At 36.5% G+C, this 23,865-nt stretch overlaps 3 protein-coding genes across 5 annotated transcripts; 2 read left to right on the plus strand and 1 right to left on the minus strand.

Annotated features, from left to right (window-relative positions):
- The first annotated feature begins 2,009 nt into the window (after window positions 1-2,009).
- Window positions 2,010-7,705, plus strand: LOC103977592 (uncharacterized). 3 transcript variants are annotated; one of them, XM_009393153.3, is made up of 9 exons: window positions 2,107-2,316; window positions 4,679-4,796; window positions 5,036-5,138; window positions 5,471-5,550; window positions 5,623-5,952; window positions 6,195-6,271; window positions 6,388-6,430; window positions 6,505-6,573; window positions 7,438-7,705. In XM_009393153.3, exons 2-9 carry the CDS (start codon window positions 4,749-4,751, stop codon window positions 7,459-7,461), a joined length of 774 nt encoding a protein of 257 aa, XP_009391428.1. In that variant the 5' UTR covers window positions 2,107-2,316; window positions 4,679-4,748; the 3' UTR covers window positions 7,462-7,705. The 3 variants fall into 3 exon arrangements, 2 of the variants coding, with proteins under 2 accessions (XP_009391427.1, XP_009391428.1); XM_009393152.3 differs by lacking the exon at window positions 4,679-4,796 and having other exon boundaries at window positions 2,010-2,316; XR_001977070.2 differs by lacking the exon at window positions 4,679-4,796 and having other exon boundaries at window positions 2,113-2,316; window positions 6,502-6,573; window positions 7,438-7,504.
- A 302-nt stretch (window positions 7,706-8,007) lies between these two features.
- On the plus strand, window positions 8,008-18,053 carry LOC135607077 (IAA-alanine resistance protein 1-like). The gene is made up of 11 exons (XM_065098574.1): window positions 8,008-8,693; window positions 8,801-8,884; window positions 8,980-9,029; window positions 12,145-12,196; window positions 13,493-13,597; window positions 14,427-14,695; window positions 15,476-15,622; window positions 15,706-15,813; window positions 17,322-17,423; window positions 17,520-17,564; window positions 17,644-18,053. The coding sequence occupies exons 1-11, from the start codon at window positions 8,348-8,350 to the stop codon at window positions 17,794-17,796; spliced, it is 1,461 nt and encodes a 486-aa protein (XP_064954646.1). The 5' UTR covers window positions 8,008-8,347; the 3' UTR covers window positions 17,797-18,053.
- A 983-nt stretch (window positions 18,054-19,036) lies between these two features.
- Window positions 19,037-23,421, minus strand: LOC103977595 (uncharacterized). The gene is made up of 8 exons (XM_065098575.1): window positions 23,283-23,421; window positions 23,020-23,060; window positions 21,234-21,279; window positions 21,047-21,123; window positions 20,809-20,954; window positions 20,628-20,709; window positions 19,668-19,781; window positions 19,037-19,223 (listed from the first exon to the last, which is right to left on the minus strand). Exons 3-7 carry the CDS (start codon window positions 21,265-21,267, stop codon window positions 19,668-19,670), a joined length of 453 nt encoding a protein of 150 aa, XP_064954647.1. The 5' UTR covers window positions 21,268-21,279; window positions 23,020-23,060; window positions 23,283-23,421; the 3' UTR covers window positions 19,037-19,223.
- Between the last annotated feature and the right edge of the window lie 444 nt (window positions 23,422-23,865).

Below are 23,865 nucleotides of genomic sequence, written 5' to 3' on the forward strand. Positions count from 1 at the left end.
CAGATGTAAGATCAGCTTACATTCTTTTGAAGAGGTTTGCAACTCCTAAACCTAACTATAAATGTTCCATATAGAAAATAACAGCTCAAAAAAGCTTATCCTAATTATGAATCTTAAAGCTCTAATACCATGTAAGCAACATCTTGATCTGAGTTCCCTAACCCATCTAACTGAATCTTTTTCTTTAATTTTGGCTCATTTAGATTAAGAAATTTGCTCAACCAGCTTTGATTAATGTCATTTATATCTAAAAGTTTGAGTCCATAAATGAGACATGATTTATTGATTTATATTCTTATTACTTTCCTTCACATGTGAATGGCTGATTAATTGCTTCCAACTCAACACCTGAAACCTAGATCAATAGAAAAAAATTTTAAATGCATAATCTAGATATGATTTGAATACAAAATCTTTCATTCTGATTTTAATTTTTTTCTTAATATCTTATGAAGTTCTTTGCTTCATCATTAATGATAAATACTCTAAACACCTTCAATTACTCTATTTATCTTATGCCATCACCACAACCAATCAATGCACCAAATCACTTCCCTTTTCTCTACTTCTGAGTATGATATTTATAATGTTATCATGTGCCTCTCACTTGCCATAGCTGGGTGTATGATTAACATATCAATCTTTTATATCCCAAGGATAAAATATCATGATGATGACATGGTTTGAAGCAGTAGTATATGATCAATCAAGGTGCAACAGAAACCCTACAAGTTTAATGGTTAGTGGAAAAGCTGTTAAATAAGTGAAATAATTGATCAGAATGCATGAACCACCACTTCCCTCTTTCTACATTTCCCTGTTTATGATAGAGAGTCTCATCATTTTGGCATTGTTCTCATGGACCCAGAATTAGGTGGCTCATTTTGTAATGGCCTAATGAGGAACATGACAAGGAATCCATAATGTTCATCATAGCTGGCTATCTACTGGAAAAGCTTTGATCTTCCATTTTCTAAAACTACATCTTAACTTCCAAATAATTAGATTTGAACATATTCTTTTCTTCCAACATCAACTAAGCCCATATTCTTTGCTATAGACTGATGGGTACTTGAGGAAGTGATCATGATAAGTACTTCTCATTAAAACAGCTGATTGATCTGCTACTCTATCTACTATCAATTAAGCTGAGTGGGGAAATGGTAGCCAGACAATCTTTAACTAGTTAATCTAGAGTTACATCAGTGTATCATGTAAGGTAAGCGCAAGTTGCAAGCATGGAAAAAGAAGTTTAGCTTGCAAGGTCATAATGATTCTAAAGAATATGAAACATCAAATCTGATGGTGATGGAAACTATAACTCACTCAAATTAGCTCATGTTTTGCTGATTTGTTTTTCCAGGTATTATGCTTAAAGGCCTTCTACATGTATACACTAAATGTAGTGCTAGAAATCATGAGGGAGGTAAGCTCCAAACTTTGGCTCCCCCAAACTTAATATGATTCCTAGTTTCCTTATTGTTTTACTTACACATGAGGAGGGCATCCTTTCTAGTCTCTTGTAAGATCTCCTTCTAACCCATGAAAAGCTTAGTTAGGAAGACATAGAAGTGGGCTTCTTAATGACTCCAAAAGGTCATTAGAGTATAGCTCACTTCAAAGATGCTCAAAGGATTTCACCTTAGAACAGCTTATTGTTCTATCCAAGTCAATTCAGACCCAACCCGGTCCGGGCCATTAGCTAATTTTTCCCGCTCGTGAACCGGACCGGGTTAATGGTGGCCAATGACTCGGGCCATTCTACTCGACCGGGTTAATAATGGAGGCCAATACATTTCAGGCCAATATATAGTGAACGGATCGACGTATAGTTAATCATTGATTTGTCTACTAATTAATGAATACATGATCTGAAATAAAAGATCCGACTCGAATATTTCATATTATGATTGTAAATGGATCGGACGCGGGTATGTCATAAATCCGATCCGCTCCAAAGTGCGGACGAAAACTCGACGGAACGGGTGGCATGCAGGTGTCGTGGCCGTATCTCCTCGTACTCGGCGACTGTTCGGTGTGAGGGTGGTGGGCCACCGTTCTTTAAATCTCCCGTTGCAGGACCCGTCCTTCGCCTCGTCGCCCTTTCGCTCCCCTGCGGTCGATTCCTCTCCAGAGAGACGCCCGAAGGAAGAAAATGACGGAGACAGCGACGGACACGCGGAGAGTGGGGGAGGGAGTCTTTCTTGGAGACGCGAGGGGAGACTAGGAGTGGACGTGGTTCTGCTTTGGTTGGTGGAATCCATGGAGGCGAAACGACTTCTCAGCGGTAAAGAGAAGAAGATCAAAAGAAAGGAGGTGGGTTTCTCATCTCTTCGTCTTGTTTGTTTCATGATCTTAGCGTCTCCCGGGCTTATCTATGGTATTGTGCTAGAAAGATTGGATTTTTTTTTGCAGCTTTTGATCAAATGAGCATGAAAAAGTTCTCTTTTTCTTTTTGTTTTCTCCTGTTAACTTTAGGGCTTTCCCTCTTTTCTTTCTGCTTTTTGTTGCCTTTTGAACGTTCTATGCTCCTATACTGGTGGCCTTCTTTCCCTTTTTTTTTTCTCTTCCCAAAAAGATCTGACTTTAATTTTTGTTCTAAAAGAGGCCAATATGGAAGTGATGTATTATAATACTTTCTGGAATCACCGGCTCTAAGGGTTTTCCTTGTTGAGTTTAGCAAACAACAGCTGGATTTTTGTTAATATGGTGGCGGTTGTTGTCCTTTTATCTTCGTTTAGTTTGGTGCCCTTCAAATGTTTAAGGACTCTAGTCGTTTTCGATATCCTCACTTTTGCAGTGGGCCCTGCATGCAACTGGAGAGGACAACAATTTGATAGAACTTTTTGTTAAAAGTTTGGTGCTTGCTTACTATCTGAACATTTTCCCTAGAGGCCACTCTATATATTCATGCAACTACTGAGATCTTTTGATACATACCATCAGTCCTTTGGGGTATTTGTGTGAAAAAAAAGTGAGCAATTTGTTGGAGAATTCATTGGTTTTAAATAGCAAGGAAAATATTGGTAAAAAGCAACTAGCAGTGAAGTATAAGAAGAAAAGAGAAAATATTTTTTTTATTATATTTTATTTTATATTTTTGCAAATGCAAAACAGAGCTAATTTAATACGAGACTATTCTAGCGTTTGAAATTAACCACATTGCCACTCTATAAGCAGTTCACCACCTCATTTCCATGACAAGTATTTTGCACGTTTGGTGCCTTGGAATCATGCATGAACCACTATCATCATGTTAATCTTAAACATTCTGATGAATTTCTGATACAAGCTGCATCCAACATAATATAGCTATTGTTTCACTTTTGGAAAGGAATAGTAAGCTAGTTATACTCCTATCAGGGTTAAACTTAATTACAACCAATGATCTTCATTGCTTCTCCTAATTGTCACATTTATGATAATAATACTTGCAATATAAGTCCTATTTTGGGGGCCTCCTTTCTTATGTCATAGATCCTTTATTTCTTAAGTTACAGGTATTTACTAATTGTTTGCACTTGAGCTAGATAGTAAAGATGATGTGAAGATGTGCACTGAGATAAATATCCTTGGCAGTTGGTTATGACAAAAAGAGAAAAAAATTGTATAATTTATCCCTCAAGATTTGTATGGAAATTTAGGAAATTTTCAATGAAAATATGAAAGTGTGCTATTTATAGGAGATCTATGAAAGTGAGCTTATGTGATGTAAGTGCCAGTTGGTTAAGGAGATATTAGGAAAGACAGAGATTATAGCAGGACAAACTCTTAAGCAGAAGAGGAGAATAACCTTCATTATCAAATTGTAGAGAGAATGAAGGGTGAGGGGGATAAAAACCATATGGATTGGTGTAAGTTAATTTCCAAATGAAGGACTGGGTGGCCACGGAAACGGATTTGAGTTCTTATTTCAAAAAGTCATAATCTTCTGCCCATCTTTGCATTACCACCTCACCTACCAATATGGTGATTGGATAGGCAGAATGGGGCCTGCGTGGAACCCGCTAGTGGGCCCTTTGCTGCATCTCAGCGTAGGTGAGATGGCTGTGGCTGCATTCATGTGAGTTTATACTTTTTTTGTATTTTAGAAGAAATCACAATTTTCAAATCCGTACATGTAAGCAGGCAGGAAATTTTTTTACTTGATAGCTATGGAAATAAAATATTAATGATGATTATGCAATAAAGTGAGTGGGTAATGATTTATCCTAGCATAGAGGCTTGTGACAGAAAGATTTGAATGCCAGATTGGATATTATAGATGTGCACACTATTGTGAAGAGTGGTGTTGAGATCATTTCAGTCCAAGCCCTAAGATTATAGTAATATGTTGTAATATTAGAGAGGATTCAATCATTTGTGGTTTTGGTGTGTTGCAGGACTCTGTAAGTTCAAACTATTGAGGACTAGAAATTAAAGCTTTGATTACTTGATTTTAGTTGGAATTTCAGTTTCACTCACATCTAGAGTGGATCTGCTGAGAAAAATGAATTATATGAATATGCTGATTACTCTGTTAGTGTACCCAAGACCTGGAAATGTTTACATGCTACAGCCAGACACAATCTTGACAAGCTCTGCTCGAGTGAGAATAGATATTACAGCAAAATCCTTTCATTTGAGAAATTTCTGTCTTGATGCACACATCTCTTTGACTTCACCAACATATTTTCAGGAGATATTTTAACTTGAAAGACCAAGCACATGGTAAAATGAGAATTCAGTTTCTGAAATTGTGAGGGGACATGTGCAAACATGTGAATTGGAAGAGAAATGGAGTACAACATCACATGGTAAAGTTCCTTAGCATTTGATGTACAACATCAAAAAATGATTTCCGCGCTCATGCATAAAATATTTAGTCTAAAACTCTACTGGCTTGGTTAACTTTCATCTGATTTATCTATATTGATTATTTTTCTCAATTAAATTATGATTATTTTTTTCATGCACTTAATTATTTAAATAGTAATGCTTGAGGAATATATGCAAAAATCTAAATGTTGCAACTGACAACAATGTGTTTCTGTAGGTACTTGAGAAGAAAAAGGCAATTGATGAAATTATAAAGAAGGCATCATCTGTCAAGGACCATCTAGTTTCCTTTCCTCCCTTTTGTCACTATGAAAGAAACGGTAAATAGGAGCTAGAACTTTAAGAGCATGGGAAAAGATGTACAAGTATGTAATGTTACATTTCCAAGTGAAGATGGTAGTTCATAGTGCTATACTTTCTTTATGCCGTTTTAGGTTTAAAGAACTTATTATCTGAAAACTCAGTTTTCTATTATAAATCCAAAACAACCTGTCTTTTCAATCTGTTATGTGACATAGACAGTTGGATTTATGTATCTACACATCTGTTTCTACTTTGTAGCTTTCTTTCTTCTTGATACCATCTATTTATATAGTAAGTTCTTTCTATATCTCACTGTGATAGAATCCTGATCATGTTAACTGATGATCAGGACTTTCTGTCTGCTTGGAATCAGGACTTGGAGACCAACTTGCTCCTCCTGTTAAGAAATATATTCAAAATCTTCTTAAGGTAAAACCATTTACTTTTTCAATTTTAGGATGCATTAAGTACCAATATCATGTGATAAACCAAATTGTCTAGGTCAATATGGAAGGTCCATATGGTCCAGAGTGGCAAATGGAAGAGAAAGTGAAGCGCAGGGAAATGGTTTCACCTGAAGCACACTATATATTTGTGCGGCAATCCACAAATACAACTTCTAATGAGAATTTATCAACCAAAAGTGAGGAAACAACCTATCCTGGTCAGACAGGTGATCGGAATCGTCTGGTTGGTTTTGTGCATTACCGGTTTATTGTTGAGGAAGATATTCCTGTTGTTTATGTATATGAGCTACAGCTTGAGACTTGCACACAAAGGAAGGGATTAGGGAAGTTCCTGATGCAATTAATTGAACTTATTGCTCGTAAGGTAACAATATATGTTTTGTAAAAGTGATACATATGTGCATGGCAATTTGTTTTTTTATTTTTGTTTGGCACTTTCATCAGATCTGGTTTTGTATAATTATTGTCATGCTTTACTGTGAAGTTGTTTCTACTTCTTTCCATTTGGTTGATGGAAAAAGTGAATTTTGAGCATGACTAGCATCTTAAAATAGATGGCTTCTTGTTTGACTTGTCCCTGAATATTGTGTTCCATGTAATCATTAGAATCACATGGGAGCTGTGATGCTGACAGTACAAAAAGCTAATGTTCTAGCCATGAATTTCTATACAACTAAGCTGAGGTAGGTTATTATCTAAACATGGATGATAAGTGCAGATCATGTAAGAACATAAATATCATATATCATTACTCTTCGCCTTTAGTTTGAATTGAGAAGTCAAATTAATGTATTTTCAGATATGTCATCTCGAACATTTCACCATCACGAGTGGATCCACTGGTATGTTTTTTCTTATCTACAATCAAATTTTTTTTTTTTAATCTATGGAACTTACTCTTGTTCTCTCATAGTAGATTGGAGCTGAGAAAAGCTATGAGATTCTATGTAAGACGTTTGATTCTGAAGCCAGAGCAAAATTGGAGGTACTCTCTATTCTCATAGTAAATAAACCTTTTGCTCCAGATTTCTTTAAAATAGTGGTTAATGTCTATGCAAGTTTATATCTATTTATACAAATCCTCTCTTGCAACAGTAGACTCTGGTTTTTATCTACTTTCACCTTTTAGTCTCTTCAGTGTGGTTGATCCTGCCCAACCTCTTAGGACCAAGACAGATCATCAGTGAGAGTTGTTTGCCCACTTCAGGTCTCAATCACAGGTCATAAGTTGGGAGTCGTTCTCAGTGTATCCATCACCTGTTTTGCTCCTCCATAGATGTCTTGTGGTTCTATATCAGACCTTATACCTCCATCAAATGAATCCTAATGTTCGTATAAAAAGTTATGCATGGAACATACTGGTTAGGAGCCAGAAAGGACAACCATGAAGGTGTGGTTAAAAAGACAGGAGACTACTATAGGTGTAACACCAAAATATATTTGATAGCAAAAAGAGAGATAAGATGAATGGTCGCCTGGATTTATTTGACTATGATCAGAGTCGGCTTAGTTCTCTAGAATGGCATCCGTTTCCCATTTTTTACTCTCTATATTTTCACTTTACTTTTGCTTGCATATGCTCATTTTCCATGGATGTTGATGTCCAAATCCTAATACCATGTTATTATCTTCCATTTACCATGAGGATGCAAATGCATTTTTGTATGCTTCAACCTTTGAAATATTGTAGAACTTATTCACTAGTAATCTTCTCAAGAACAATAGTAGTGTTATTAAACAAAATGTGATCAAACAAATATATGAAGCCTAGAAAATTTGATCTTTCAGATGTTTGCATGTTCTAATGTACTTAAACATCTGTCTGATGCACTCTCCCCAACTTATGCAGGAAAAGCAGCAGGATGATGGATGAGTGCAGTGCTCTGTTTCAAACTGTTACTAGACAACATTTGTTGCTGAAAGATGTGCATGGCCAATTCAATTGCCTATCTGCTTAGTTTCTAATTTATTTTTGTCTTGGGCTAAATTTTACCCCGAATTCCACAGCCCATGAATGTAATGCAAAGTTTTTTCTTACCCAACAATTTAGTAGAAATACTTACTGTTCTAATGTAATAGTTTCTACAAAATGATCAATTCTTAGCTGAACTTGTCAATTCTTACTGAAATATGCATACATTCATATCTCTTTGCACATGACTGGATTGGCTTTACTAGTATTTATTATCTTTAATTTGTAATGTCTAGACAAAATAAAATAGCACAAAAAATGGCATAAAATGTTTACATGTATATGCATTTTTCGATTCCACATGTCAATCACATAGGTGGCTAGGAAGGATCGTTACTGCACGCTCCTTTGTACCGGATCCCAGAAGCGAAAGAAGGTTCTGCCACGTCACACCTTGCTCCTCCTTTTCCCATTCCCTCGTCCACTCACTCTCCGGTGAGTCGGTGACAGTAGCGAAACCTCTCTCCCGAGCCCTCGCCTCCATGTCCGAGGATTCTCCTCTGTGCGTCATAGTACGAGAAAATATCTGCAAAATTCCCTAAAATTCCCATTTTTTTTCTCCCTCTGATCTGTGTTTCGATGAGTAAAGGTTCGTTTAGAATTATGGAAAACAAGCAAATCTAACCGTTAACTTAGGGAGATAAATGCGATGGATGTGGTCACCTTTGGCGTCATAGTGGCCATCATCCTCCTCTTCTTCGTCCTCGTCTTCTGCATCACCATCGAGGGCTATTGCCGCCGTTCCTAACCCTAATCTGGACCTTCCTCTTCTCCTCCTCCTCCTTTGATGCCTCCCTCCTCTTCTCGGCGCTTGCGCCTGCTCTTCCGCCTCCTCTCCCTCATCGTCCTCGCCGCCGTCAGCGTCGGCCACTCCTCCTCCTGCCCGTTCTCCCCTGCTGTCGATCTTGATGATCACCACCACCATGACCATGACCATGACCATGACCACGACCATCATTGCGGCCATCATCACCACCACGACCACCATGGCGAGATTCGGGGATCGAAACTTCCCGAGGAGCTGGCTGAGGAGGAGGATCTGATGATGCTGGACGGATTGGATCACCACCACCATCACGAACACCATCATCACCATTTTCATGGCGATCAACACAATGAGCTGTCTCCAGCAGGTGAGTTGGATACGATAATTTGATTCGGTTTTTGGTGAGTACAGATAATGGGTTCTTTTTCTGAAAAATCGCGACTTTTTTGTGTCTGGATGATTGTGGAGGAGAAGGTGTTTGGGTGCGTGCGATGGGGTGCTCGCTGCTGGTGAGCATGGCGTCACTGATCTGCCTCATTATTTTGCCTGTGATCTTCCGTGAGTGATCTGACCTTGGCTCGGTGACGTGTGTTTGGTATTGATCATGATGTTTCATTTTGTGGTCGGAAGTCTGAGTTTTGATCTCTTTGCAGTGCAGGGAAAGCCGTCCAAGGCCGTGGTGGATTCTCTAGCTGTTTTTGGGGTAATTTTATTTATTCATTTTTTTAGAAGTTAGTATTTCAGTGTCAGATGACTAACTAAAAGTAGAATACAGTGATTGCAACTTAGTTGAAAGGAAATCTTTATTCTTTTATCTGCATTATTTTTATATATAATTGTACACTATAAGATTAGTAGCACTGTGCAAGAACTATTTCTTGCCTGCAGCGACCATGTTCTACATAATGAATTTGGATGAAGATGGAAACATATCAAGAATATCATGAAAAAAGAAAATTTATTTTCCAAATCAACCATAGAAAGTTATCTTTTGTAAAGGAAAGAATAATTGATTGATTTGACTTGATGTAATTATAATATTTTTGTATTTTCTTTCTTTGTCTTGTATGTGAGGTTTATAAAATGGGAAAAAGGGATTCTAATGGGATCGACGATGAATCAATCAATAAAGACTGAGTTATTCTCCCACATTACTTGTGACTGTTGCAAGGTCACCATATGAGTTCTGATAGTATAATTTCATCATCTACATGTGAGATGCATAGAGATGTGGGTCCTTCATTCCTAAAAGTTCTTCCTTGAGCCAAAATAGTGATTTAAAAAGGTGTCCGGGCGCTTGCCCAGGCACTCGGGTGAGACAAGGCAAGGCGAGGCCCAAGGGACAGGACTTTTCCACTGTTGAGGGATAGGACCGCCACTTCCTCCATCACTGACGAATACATCTGAAGCTTTCTCTGCCCATGATGTCAACGTCCGCAACTTCCGTGGCCACCGTTGTCATCGTCCTAAGCTTTCTCCATTGTTGCTGCCATCGTCCTGTCACATACGGTCGTCGTGCACCCGCAAAACCTTCGTCAACGAACTGTTGGTTTCTTTTGTTTGCTTGTACATATGTTTAGCAGCATATTTTGTCTTGTTTTTGTGTGTTTTTGCTTGAAAACTGTAAGCGGGAACAGTTTGTAGGGCTGTAGAGCGATTGCTCACCAAAATAGGCAAAACTACCCTAGAATGACCTAGTTTTCGCGTGTCATGGTCTGTTTTCTGCAGACTGCGGTGTGGAACAAAACGTCAGCTATCTAAGCACCTCAGAACCCCTCGGGTGGCACAAGGTTGGATGGGGGTTTGGGGTAGTGTTGAGCACTGATTAGATTTACAAGTTCACAAGTTAAGCCTATAGGAATTTGCCAACGTGCTTGACAGTTGGTGAGTAGTCGTTTATGGACTTATGACAATTTGTTTGCCTTCTAAAGTTCTTGTTTTTTCGTTTCTATCTTGCACACCAGGTGTTTGTTGAATTACTTATAGAGATGCCTTCTTCACGTGACATCGAGACTTGTTCGCCACTCGTTTTTGAACTAGTCAATTTGCTCTTTTACAGGTCCTTTGGGACCTGAGTGAGGTTACAACTAGACTAACCCTTTGCAGATAGATAACGTAAGGGTGCCTCACAACTTAGGTAATTCCAACTAAATACGTGACAATCTGCAGCTTCCTCGGTCGCCACTACCATCAATCTAAAAGTTCTTCTGTCACTGTTGCCCTCTCCTTCACGTTCGACTGTCGATGACTCTTCTCTCCCCCCTCTAGCTACTGTTAACATTGGATTAAATACACTTTTTAATTTAATATCATATTTTTATTTATATAATCATATTTATCAATTATATTATATATTTTAATATTTTAATATTTTAGACCGCTTTGCTTCATTGGGGTGGGCACCTAGGCAAGCGCTTAGTGCCCTCAGGCATTTTGGAACTTTGGCTCATTTTGGTGCATAGCACTTTTTAAAACACTTAGCCAAAAGGATATCTTTTCTATTACCTTTTCTTATTATTATAATTTTCTTTCTCTCTTTCTCCTATTATATTCTCAAAAAAGAAAAAACTTCCTCTATACGTGGCATTCTCATCCTACATCATTTTGTCTCTCTTTTTAGTTCTGTAAATTTTTTACAAGCAACACAAGATTTTTTTTAAAGCACTTTAATTTGTAAAAACATTTTTAAGACTTTAAAAGTCATTTTTTCTTGCAAAGTAATCAAGGGTCCGTTTGGGAACATATTTGAAATGTGCATTGAGGGCCCAATGCACATCTCAAATATGAAGTAGTATTTGATAATTTTTTTTCAAATCCTATTTGGCCTAGATGTTGCATTGAAAATACTCAGATGCTGATGTTACTTAGGAGCATTAGTATTTCAACATTTATAGGATGTTAATATAATTTTTCAAATTTCGAAAGTACTCTATGACTTCATCTAAAATAAAATTATAAGATTGTCAAATTGATTTAGTGAAAAACCAATATGATTTATATTTTCTATAAAGGTAGAATTTTATTTATTTATTTTTAAAGATTATTTAATATTTATTTATATGATTATATTATTTATTTATTCTATATTTGGGTCATATGAACTTTTTTATAAGATTATACTTATTTATTTATTTATTTTTACTTATTAATTTAAATAAAATATGTATTCACTTGTGAATAAATATTAAAAATGTTAGAAGGGTAAATTTATCATAAAATATTCAATGGATTTTTGAAATACAATTTTATTAAACAACACTTTTCTTGCAAAGATAAAATCTAAAATCAAATTGAAGACTTATCTCCTTCCTTTTTCTTTAAGATCCTTAATCATACCTGTGATTATCTTCCTTCTTTTATTTGACCTTTTTTTAGTAACTAATATAAGACTGTAGTAGATGTTCCTATATGGTAATTTATGAAATTGCAAAAGATATTGTAAGCAAATAATTTTTTAAATAAGGAATAATTGAAATGATCCTGCACCGGAAAGAGAGGAACATCATAGAAAGAATCAGTCCAATGGTGCCATCATGTTTTAAAGCAATGTAGCTTTTGCCACATGCGCCATCCTTTCCTCCAGATACGAGGACAAAGATTGGTGTGCTATTTTGTTGATTTTTCCCTACAGCTGACCAGGCATGCAGCCAACTCCACACCTTTTTCATTTAGAGAGAAAAGCTTTTTCACACTTCTTATCCTACTAGAGTAATTGGCCTCATATAATGTGCCTCATGATACTAAAATTTTGACGGTTTGTTATTAGAGACTTTTAAAGATGATGTTGATTAAATATCTTGACTTTGATGCACTTACAGGCTGGGGCAATGCTAGGGGATGCTTTTCTTCATCAGTTACCCCATGCATTTGGTATGATACTCTGTATACAAGATTCTTCTCTTTGCTTCTTAACATCCTTTCCTCATTATTTAAAATGATTCTTGAGCTTACTATATATTACTTTGTGGTTGATCCAATTAAAGTTCATTAACAGTTTAGCACTTCATAAAAAGGAAACATAAACAGTATCAGCAAGATTTTTGGGGGCATTTGTATCGATATAAAAGTTGATGCATACACATTTTTTGAAATGCATGCATGAGTGTGCCCAGTATTTACAAATGCAAGATGGCTTTTTTAGATACTTGCATTTATATATATTATTATCTATCTGATGTTTGACTATTTGCATTTGGGAACTGCATTTGCTGATTGAGAAAAATGCTTAAAGCTACAAAATATTGTCTTATTAGCTGAATGGCTGATTTATGATGATAATCTTTATGATCATAATGAAAGTGCTCAAGTATTATATATGCTCTTCGTTATTTTTGGTGCAATTATGGTTATCTATAAAAATATTAAATTTACTTTTTTTTGGCATATGAATGGCACCCAAATTGGGGTTTTAGTTTTTTTTTCAATATCTTATTGTATATCCATGTATTTGAATCTTTAGCGCATAGTACCATAATTATGTTTTTCATTAAGCCTGGCTTTGAAATCTGTATTTTGTCATTGCAAAGGAATTCTTCAGATGAAAAATACAGGACTGTGGTGCACTTTGCATATACATCTAGGGGCAATGCAAGAAACCAAATACACCAAGCACTCAACTTAGCCAGATTAGCCTTTCCCAGTTTGTATTAGTGAATTCCACTTATTTCAACTATAATTTTCATCCAAAGTGAGTGACTCACTTCAGGAGCAAATGCATGCTGAGTTCTTCATTGTTATAAGTGATGGCTATCCAAAAATTTACTAAATTTTGGAAAGCTAGCATGGATTATAGCACATATGTTCAGAAATTGATGTTGGTTTCCTATGTACCTGAACGTTGGTGCAACGACATGCTCACTTTCAGCTGAGGATGCAAGATTTTGCACTAACACATGGTTTACTAATTTTGCTTATCCTGACTTACTGATGTTTCAGCATTAGAAAATAGTTTTTTTTTTCCGAAAAAACATTGATCAGGTAGCTATTCCTAGATAACAATGCATGTGAATGTTTATGAACTTGAGAATTCGTGACTTGACACAAGGTATATTCTTTTGCTTTGATCAACATTCTGACATTCAAACCTTTGAAATAGTTGATTATTGCAGATCCTATATAACAATGCATTTGATGCGTATTGAAAACCATATTTTTTTATTCTTTCAGGTGGGAAGCACTCACATGTGCACGAGCATCATGATCACCATCAAGAGCATGGACATTCTCATTCACATAGTTTGGAAGATCTTTCTGTTGGATTGTCTGTTTTAAGTGAGTATTTCTACTCATTGCTATACTAGATTCATGCGTTACTTTGTATGGATCATTAAGCATTATCTTGTTTACAATTCAAGATGCCAATCTTTGAAAGTACTTTATTCCTTGCTTCTTTATTATCATGGTGCACTGATAATGTCCCAGAACCTACTGAAACTATAAAACTTGAACATGTTGTAAAACTATTGTTCATTTAACAGTCAAGCTTTCATCAATTGGATGTCAGACATCACTGATGAACAAAGCTAGAACCCTTTTTGTAGGAATTTAAGACTGAAGAACAGTTGTTTTCAAACAAAAACCTATGCTTTAGCTATGGATACCAGTAATGTTGCTATTACAGGGCCAAAAACAGAAATTAGAAGACTTTGCATAGGAATTGTGTGCGTGTGCGTCCGCATGCAAATATGATGCTGCTTCATGGCCAAGAGCTGGCAGGTTCCTTCATAGTCCACTAGGTCCTAGGACACCTCAAAATCTAGAATTTCTTGTGTTTTTTATGGTTCAAGATTAGAAAGCATCTTCTTTTTCGCGCTTTCGGACAAGAAATGATATCTGCAACACAGTTCTTTTCTAACAAAAACATATTTGTTGACCATGGAAACCTATAACGTTGCTGTTACATGACCAAAAACTGGCAGGGTGCTGTTCAGAAAGTTTGCTAGGGCCTAGGACAACTTAAAATCCATAATTTTTTTCTCTAGTTCAGATATGTCAAAGGAGAGAAATCATTTCTGTTTGCACACTTTTGAGGCAGGAATCAGTGATATTTTCATCTTGGAGTGCTTCAGTTGGCTAATTTCTTCTCTCACATGCTCTGCAGTTGGCATTGTCCTCTTTTTTTTGGTTGAGAAGGTTGTGAGATATGTTGAAGATAATTCTAGAAAAGGAGCTTATGATGTAGTACATGGGCACCATCATCACCATAAACATCATCACAAGTCAAAGGATGAAAATGAAAATCATGAAGAGTCAAATCCAAAGGGTAACAGTCAAAAGGAAAGAAAGCTAGGCAAAGAGCCATCAGATGATGATTCCAATGGCACAGAGACAAACAAAAACCACACGAAACATGAAAGTCTTCTCCGGAAGGTAAGATGTTAACATGTACAGATATGTCTTTGGTTCTATCAAGACCATAATGTTGTCACTATGAGCTGTGCTCTTCGTCCTATTATCTTTTGCATTCTTGCAAATGTTGAGCTAACGGGTACCCTATCCCCTGCATACTTTGTATGTATATAAACTATCTCTAATGAACGAAAACATCATCGCCATAAACATCATCACAAGTCAAAGGATGAAAATGAAAATCATGAAGAGTCAAATCCAAAGGGTAACAGTTAAAAGGAAAGAAAGCTAGACAAAGAGCCATCAGATGATGATTCCAATGGCGCTGAGACAAATAAAAACCACACGAAACATGAAAGTCTTCTCCGGAAGGTAAGATGTTAACATGTACAGATATGTCTTTGGTTCTCTCAAGACCATAATGTAGTCATTATGAGCTGTGCTCTTCATCCTATTATATTTTGCATTCTTTGCAAATGTTGAACTAACTGGTGCCTTACCCCCTGCAGACTTCTTTTTTTTTTTTTTGCAAAGCTAATACCCTATACATTTCTTATTATCTCTGTCCTGCTGAAGTGACACTTTGTATGTATATAAACTATCTCTAATGAACGAACTCATGAATCCTAATTGTATCCTCACTACGGTCTTCTAGAATCTACTTTGCACCTTTAGGATTTTAATTTCTTGTCAAGTAGGATTTGCCTTGAGCTACAGGTAGTTGTTACATAAAAAATGTTATAATGAATCTTCTGATGGATTCAGTTAATAGTCTGGATGTCTATCTATTCTCATTTACAGCGTGCCAATTCCAGTGGTGCCTCCATAGCTAGTGTGAAAGATTCAAATGCTAGCAATGATTCTGCAAGCCAGCAATCATCCGATGGTGAAACAGCTCCTCAATCGAACTTGGTGTTTGGATACCTGAATCTTTTCTCTGATGGTGTTGTAAGTTTGTGTACATCAAAATTTTCTTCTGGTTTCTGGATGTACAGTGGAATCATGCATACTGAGTACTGTGAATATTTCAGCACAACTTTACGGATGGTATGGCCTTGGGAAGTGCATTCTTATTGCATGGTTCAGTTGGAGGGTGGTCTAGAACACTATTCTTGCTTGCACACGAGCTTCCTCAAGAGGTTATTTTCCATCTTTATACCTTTTTAGCAAATTGTTTATGTATCCTGGTAGCCTTCTAATTACTAATCTGATGCTTTATATCAAAATCTGAATGAATTTTAGAGTGACTTCATTTTCTGCTAATTTCAGGTTAGCAATGATCAATGTTGAAATTAACTAATGTTATTTTGTTTATGTAATATATCTCTAAGTTGGATTGCTCTATATTGTATATTGTAGATGAAAGTTGAAATTCTAAATTCTTTCATTTCATGACCTGTTTACTTACAAAATCTTCCTTGATTAATTATGCTTCATTATGTTCTCTTTTCGCATATTTATCTAGTTTTATGTGATAATTTTGCAAGGATGAGATGGTAAATGAGTGCAGAAGTGGGTATATGATGACTACAGCATTGCATCACGGTTTGTTCATAATGTATATACGATCTAAAAAATCTAAACTTTAGCAGTTTGTTTGGCTTGGTCATATGTTGCAATTGATTATGCTAGTCTAAAACTGCTTTTGCGAGTCATAATTAGCTGACTGGGACATCCTAGAAGATTAAAATCATATGCATTCACAAATATAGAGCAAAAACGTTTTTCCCTTTGACACTGGAAAAATACTATGTTAGTTGCATACACATGGCCATGATTTTATTGTGCACTCTCTAAGCGACAAGGAAAAGGTTTTGGTGAGAATGAAAGACTGAAATCCTAGGCAGATTATGTTCACTGACAGGTGACGGATGAGTTTTGAATAGATAATATCATGTCTTAAGGGCAATTAGCAAAGCTCCCCCATGAAGCTCAGTAAACACCATGGGATGTAGAACCATGATGGCTTCTAAGGTCAGCTTTGATTTATGACCGTCAAGCTGTGCCATCATATTTTCAAGGAATTCTTATTTTTAGGAAAATGTATAGGTTGTCTATTTTCATTTCTTATATTCGTTGAAATATGTTTGCAAATAGTAAACCATATAGCATTTAAATGGCAGGGCAATCTTGGTTCTTCTTCTGCCATGATAGTTTTACTTGTAATATGAATGCTATGTTAATCCATTCATAGTTATTCAGTGGGCTTAAAATATGACTTTATGGATTCAGCTTAATAGTTCTTACAAAAAGATAAATATATAGGATAGACTTTATTTGTCGGTTATTATCAAAGACTATAGATAAATATAATATATTTAAAAGTAGTAAATAGTTCTGTTTTTCCAGAAACCTTTTATAGAGAAGGCATAACCCAACAATCATCAAAATTGTTAGTGACTTGTTTTTCGCAATGCATGCATGAATAGTGAAGACTTGGGATAAGAAAACACCAAAAATAAACAAAGGAGCTTTGGTCTGTAAAATGTCTCAACATTACTAACAACCTGAAAATATTGACTTTTTTTATATGAGCTGTCTTGTTTAATCAAGTTTTTGTTTCTGAAGTGCACTGTACCTATAAACTAGTTCAGACTTTCTTAGTGTTGAATTTTTTGTTTTAACAAAAATATCCTTTTGTTATTAGGTGGGTGATTTTGGAATTTTGGTGCGATCAGGATTTTCTGCTCCCAAAGCCCTATTCTTCAACTTTCTGTCAGCGTTGGCTGCATTAGCTGGAACTGCATTGGTTAGTTCATTCTCTTGTTTCTTCTCTTAAGTTTTCAAGGACGATAGATCAGAACGAGCTGATGAAAGTTGTTTTTCCCCTTCCCCAATTTTTTAGGCCTTGTTTCTGGGTAAGGATCCAGGACAGTCATCATTGATTGAGGTGAAACTCTTCCTTTTACTGTGAAAATTCTGTTTGCTGTAAAGTAACACTTGATAACATCTCTATTTGTTTCTTTCAGGGTTTTACTGCTGGTGGTTTCATTTACATAGCGGTAGCAGGAGTCCTCCCTGAGATGCATGATGGAAAGACAACATTCGGAGGCACAATAGTTCAGTTGACTTCTCTGATACTAGGAGTGGCTGTTGCGCTTTGCATTTCTCTTGTTGAGTAAAATGCTTGATATTAAACGACAACACCTGTTTGTATTGCTGTCGTTTTCCTCCAAGAGAGGCAAATGCTGCAAGTATCCTGGGCTGAAATGAACCCTACAGGTGCCGATTTCTCTATTCTGGAAAACTGTCACCGGAGGAGAATGTTCGCCACTGTTGATGCTGAAGTTTTGATTGTGCCAGTAAATTGTGTGCCGTAAGAAAGGTGTACATTGACATTTTAGCGACACAAACTTTATGATGATCACTTTGAGAATCATGGACTGATGCATCTCTTGATAACATGGTGCTGCTATCTTGTTATTTGTCTAATTTCTTTATTAGCACCACTGATTTTTACATGGAAGAGATACTTGGATCAGATAAACAGTTGTGAACTCCATGTTTACTTTTGTTATATGCGTCTTGATGACAGATCCAAACAGTGGAACTCTTTGGAGCACAGCTATATGTCGTTGATCTAATCTTCATTTTTGTTTTCATGACCACTGTGTATATGACAGTATTTTCCCTTGATTTCAGCACATAAAATCTTGTTCTTGTCACCACTGTTACATGACTGAAGTCTGTTAGCATGAGGAATGACATTTACCAGGATATATTTATATATTATCCAAAGTACCTCCTAAAGTTAGAAGCAAAATAACACCAAAACGAATGGGCAAACTCTCAAAAAAAAAAAAAAAACTCTATGTTTTTTTTATTCTATTAGCATCTCCTTTTTCATTTATCCTCATAGACCATTTTTTTTTCTAAAGGATAAAATTATATTTCTGTTCCACCTTCACCTTGTTACCCTTGCCTCCCCCCCCCCCCTTGTCCTATGTTGTCGTTTGTGAGGACATGCTATCACTCATTGACAATCGCCTAGTGCTGCGTCAATGCCATTGTTCTCCGTACACCTTCGACCTAACCTCAATGCCACTCACCCTCAAAGTCTTGAAAGGATCGTCGCTCGTTGACGACCTCAACATTGCTCATCGGTGCATTGACACAGTCATTATCAATGCATCCACCTCCAACGTAGCCTTCCTCTAGAACGAGAACGAGTTGCTTCGTTGAAGAATCAACGAATCAACCTCCATTCCTTCATTATTGGCCCACCGTAGCTACCTCCTTTTCCTCCGCCAAGGTCGACGATACCTTCAATTAACAATGTATATAAGGATTCTAGTCAAAAGGGGGAAAGAAAATTCCCCTAAAGCCAATTTACTTGGTCCATCACCATTTAGTGCATAGTCATATTATAAAAATGGTTTCATAAATAGCTAATGTTCATCCTACTACAATTTGTTTACATTCTTTTTTGACGGTGAAGAGAGATCAAATAAGGAAAAGGCACCCCTGCTGGATTGATCCTTTAGTCGAGCCCAGTTTTTTGCTCATTTCGTGCTCCTAATTCAATTTGGAATGCTGCCAAAGGCTTCCCCTGCAATCCATCATCAAAGAAGTGCAACATTGAGAAGCCCTATAATAGACTCCTAGGTTAACTGAATCTAAAATATATCGTTAGAATCTGAGAGCCCGTAAAATCTGGTTCAGAGGCCCTGCAACATGCAAAGATTATAGATGTTATACAGATAAATTACATTTTGATTCATTTGAACATGTGGAGTGTTCACTATTTCTCCAGGTAAGACAACAGATCTGTGGTAGGATTAATCAAATGCAGTTGTTCATCAGAGAACCCAATCTGAACTATTATCCAATCTTTGAAGTAGTCTCTTTAGTGGCAAAAGCACTATATGATCCGAGTAACAGCTTTGCTGGTGATATTTGCATGGGTCTTTCTACATGCAAACTAATGAGAAACATACAAAAGAAGGTCAATGACAAAGGACCAGAAGAGTTACGACTTAACACATACATGTACCTAAGCAGTTTTTCTGAGCAGCAACGCCAATATATAGCAGAGACATGCGTCGATAGAAGACAAAGCAACAATGAGCAAGGCCACAAGAACAAGGGTAAGGGTAGATGTCCTCAACTGCAAAATGAAATAAACAAAAGAAGAATAAAATTTTGAGATAATAATTGTTTCTATACCAAAAACCATGACAACTGAAAAACTATAAGCAAGCATTAAAAAAATGGACAGTTTTATGGCAAATGATCCTTGCATATAAAAATCAGAAATAGATGCACATTACACCATGTGGAAAGTCAGGAATACATGTAACTACTAGATTTTAATTCTTACTTTGAACACCTAAAATAGTAACCCAAACTATACAACTATGATTACTGAATATTAATTCATTTTATGCCTTCCTGGGAGGTTATTCTTGACATTCTGAGTCTTAGATTTGGACTACCAAGAGGCTCCTGCCAAGCAGCGTATGAAGAGTGCTTAGCCTTACCCCTACAAATAAAGGTTCTATTCCACATATGCTGCAACAATATATTCCTCCTTGAGGTCAATTGTGTAGTGGAATCATATTGGACTAACACGGTCCACTGACACACCCTACTGACCTCCTAATCTAATGTGTTTATGCAGAAAAACATTAGATGCAACATACACACAGTGTGCGGTCAAAACTCATAGGCCCTGTGTGGTAAGTGACGTGACTTGGGTGAGACACCCCTAATGGAGCTATATAGATCAGCTTTCAAAACATTAAAAGGTCAGGTATGATACAAGGCAACAAATGTCAAGTCTAGAATTTTGGTACCCCTGTTCATTTATACAGAACAAACTTAGATAGTAAAGTGGAAACATGCCTAATGATGTCTCAATTGTACAGCTAACAGTGCAAACAATATCAGTTAGAAAAGAAATGAAGTGACCAAGAAGACTTGTTTCTTTCTCCCACTTGTCAGGTATACATACCGTGTTCTGGAAACCTGGCCATTCAATGTACTTCAACTGACTAGGCTGCTCAGCCAAGAAGACTGCCAAGGATTTCAAACACCTGCATGGATAAGAAGGGTGCACATTCATTTGCAAAGCCTTGATAATTGATCATGAACACATAGTAAATTATGCTCTAATAGTGAAAAATATCACATACATTGCAACACCCTTTACCACACTCAACCAAAATGGTTCTCTATCAAATCCATCTCCATAAGACAATCCATAATGGTCATTACTTCTTATTGATGCACATATGGGCCTAAAATATGAAATTGGCCGTTGAATGCAACTTCCTGGAATCTATATAAAGAGAGAATACTGTTCTTCAACTCTTCACAATGAAAAACATAAAGCTAAAAATATTATTGACCAAATGATGGTTTTGGAAAGACCTTAACATGGCAAATTTTGGACTTGCAGGGCCAGCGAGCAGGAATTGATATCATATGAGGCATGAACAAAAGTGAACCTAGAAGGGAAATGTTAGCTTTTTATGGTGGTCAAATTATATAGAGATACAAATATGTGTATATATGTGTTACAGAAATAATATGGGAAAAGGGGAGGAAGGATTAAAACCTGAACAAGAAGCCATGACACTAGCAACTGCCATCTTCTTGTTAAGCTATACACAATGACAACAATAAGAATTAGGAAATTTCATATTACCAAAGCAGGATACTGAAATGCTTATGATTTATAAAAAACAGCAGGACAAGATTATACCAAAGAGAATAAGGCAGGTTGGTACAGTTGGAAATGTTTTATATGAACAAGTGTTTTTAATTGAGGGAACAGACAAAAACACACATTTCGAATAGATGTAGCTTGTAAAACTTTTGTATAACAGTAGTGCAACTTTTATTATGTTTTGTGGTGCACCTGCACCTAAGTCTTTTATGATACTACTAGGTGTTCAGTCATTCAGCAGATATGATTTATGTTGTCAGTTGTCAACAGTGGAGAGAAGACTAATAAAGAGTTTCCACTGAACACCAAGATCCAGCAGTGCAACAGTTCTGATGAAATATGTACTGTAGGGGCATCGGCAGTTCAAAATGGATCATTTTTTCCCCCTAAACTTAGCAGCTAATGATAACAAAAAATCATGGTCAATTTCAGCTTTCATGCACATTAAGACATCAAAATGAAGAAAGTGTCATAGCAACCAAGTATCACTATCAACAAAATGATGCAAAACAATAACTTACCTTTTGAAGAAAAAATAAATTATTAATTCAAAAAATTTATAAAAGAGGAGATCTATCATAATCATCCATCTCACAATTATGATAATTTGCATGATATTTTGTGGATTTCGCCAACCAACAAAAAGGGAAAGAGGAAATATCAAACAGATAAATAAGCTGTACATGCTTATTCAAAAATGCCACAACTAAATTTAAGTACAGAAACAGAACCTTATGCTAACCAACTAATTGAATATGCAAAGCAAATAAGCAAGCATTTGACCCATATATGAATTACTAATCTCCGAAACTCTGAAAATTTTAATAGCATCACTTACAAGAGATTGGTAGGCATCACATTCAAATAAGCTAGATTAAGTATGTAACCCCTTCCCTTTCAATTCTGTAATCAATCACTTATTACTAGTTGCTACTTTGCATTATCCTAAATAAGATGTGTCTTTGTGTTAATTGTTTATTGTTATATCATTTGCATTTGACATTATGGAATGATCCCTGTGTTTCATCCTTTATTTTTTATTTTTTATATCTAAGTTTTAATACAACAGTGAACAGTTTTAAGACAACTACAAGACTTTCTTATCTATGTTGGTCATAAGAACTTACACCCTTGTGGTGTCATCATAATGAAATGGATGGTACAATGGTGCTTGACATGATACAATAGAAATCTGGACTTCAATAATTTACTCCAATGATGTCTTACCTTAGAGGCATATCACCTATAATCTATAATCAACTTAACAGCATCTCTAATAGGGAGATGAAATGTGCTCAAACTCTATGGTTTCTATTCTTGCATTTAATTCTGCTTACTAATTATTTTGTACAAGAATGAAAAAGACTAAATGACCAAAGCATAAAACATTGATCTAACCATAAATCATGCCTTTAGTTAATGTTATGTCTACCTCTATCCAATTCTCCAACAAATTAAAAGCCTTTGACTGCAGAATATTTATGTGCTTGTTGTAGAAACCAAATGTAAGATTGGCTATATGGAAGAAAAATGACAATGTTTAGTTCCAGTTCCTTAATTTCTTTAATTTCTATTTTTTCAATTTTGCCAAAAAACAGTGTCCCAAATGCAATCATCTAAAAAACACCTAACAAATGTAAGTCAATTATCATATCAAACATAAACCTCAGCTTACTTTTGCTTCTTTCTGATGTAAAAGGAATAGGGAAGACTTTCCTGGAAAACACAAGAAGCAAGGTTATTTTCTAGAACCAAATTAAAGAAAAGCGTTCCAGGAATCCGATTCCATACATGCAAATCGATTAGCTGAACATAAATTGAGATTCATTCCACCAAAAATTAATCACCATGAGATGCGCAATAACGAAGAAAGTCACCTGGATGTTCCAGAAGCCAAGGAACCAAAGTGTTCGGATAGCCGAAAGGAGAGAACGTTACCTCCGGCGGGTGCCAAGAGGACAAGGTCGGAGCCGGCGCCGGCGCGAGAGAGAGGAAAGGGGGGGTTACGGGACGCCCGGGGAGCAACAGTGAGGTTTAGGTTTGGGATGCGGATCCTCTCAAACAGTACTTGTAAATGAATTCTCCAATTACAAATCTCAACCGTCCACTAGAAGCAGTTGCCGCTCAACCATCCGCCCAAGAGGATCCGACTAATAATTTGAAACGATCCGACCCGATTGGCTTTGTGGCTAAATAAATCGAACCGCATAAGCTCGAACTTATGTCGGGCCTCAGGGGAGAAATTGGTCGAACCAAACATAAACCCGACACCACTATTTGGTTCGTATATTGTCGATCTGGTTAACAGAGACCGTCAGATCTTCTAGAAGCAGGTTCCGTGGCAACATGAAAGACTGCCAGAGTCTGAAGAAGGTCTTCAAGTAGTAACCAGTCAAACCGCCGATGTGGTTGGACTTGAATGACTGCTGAGAAGGCCACGTGGGAGGATGCTTTGGAATTCCATAACGCCGCCTCTGCTCAGCGCTTACGTAATGGATTGACCACGTTATGCGTTTACATA

This window comes from Musa acuminata, chromosome BXJ2-3 (genome assembly GCF_036884655.1).
Source record: "Musa acuminata AAA Group cultivar baxijiao chromosome BXJ2-3, Cavendish_Baxijiao_AAA, whole genome shotgun sequence".
NCBI lineage: Eukaryota > Viridiplantae > Streptophyta > Magnoliopsida > Zingiberales > Musaceae > Musa > Musa acuminata.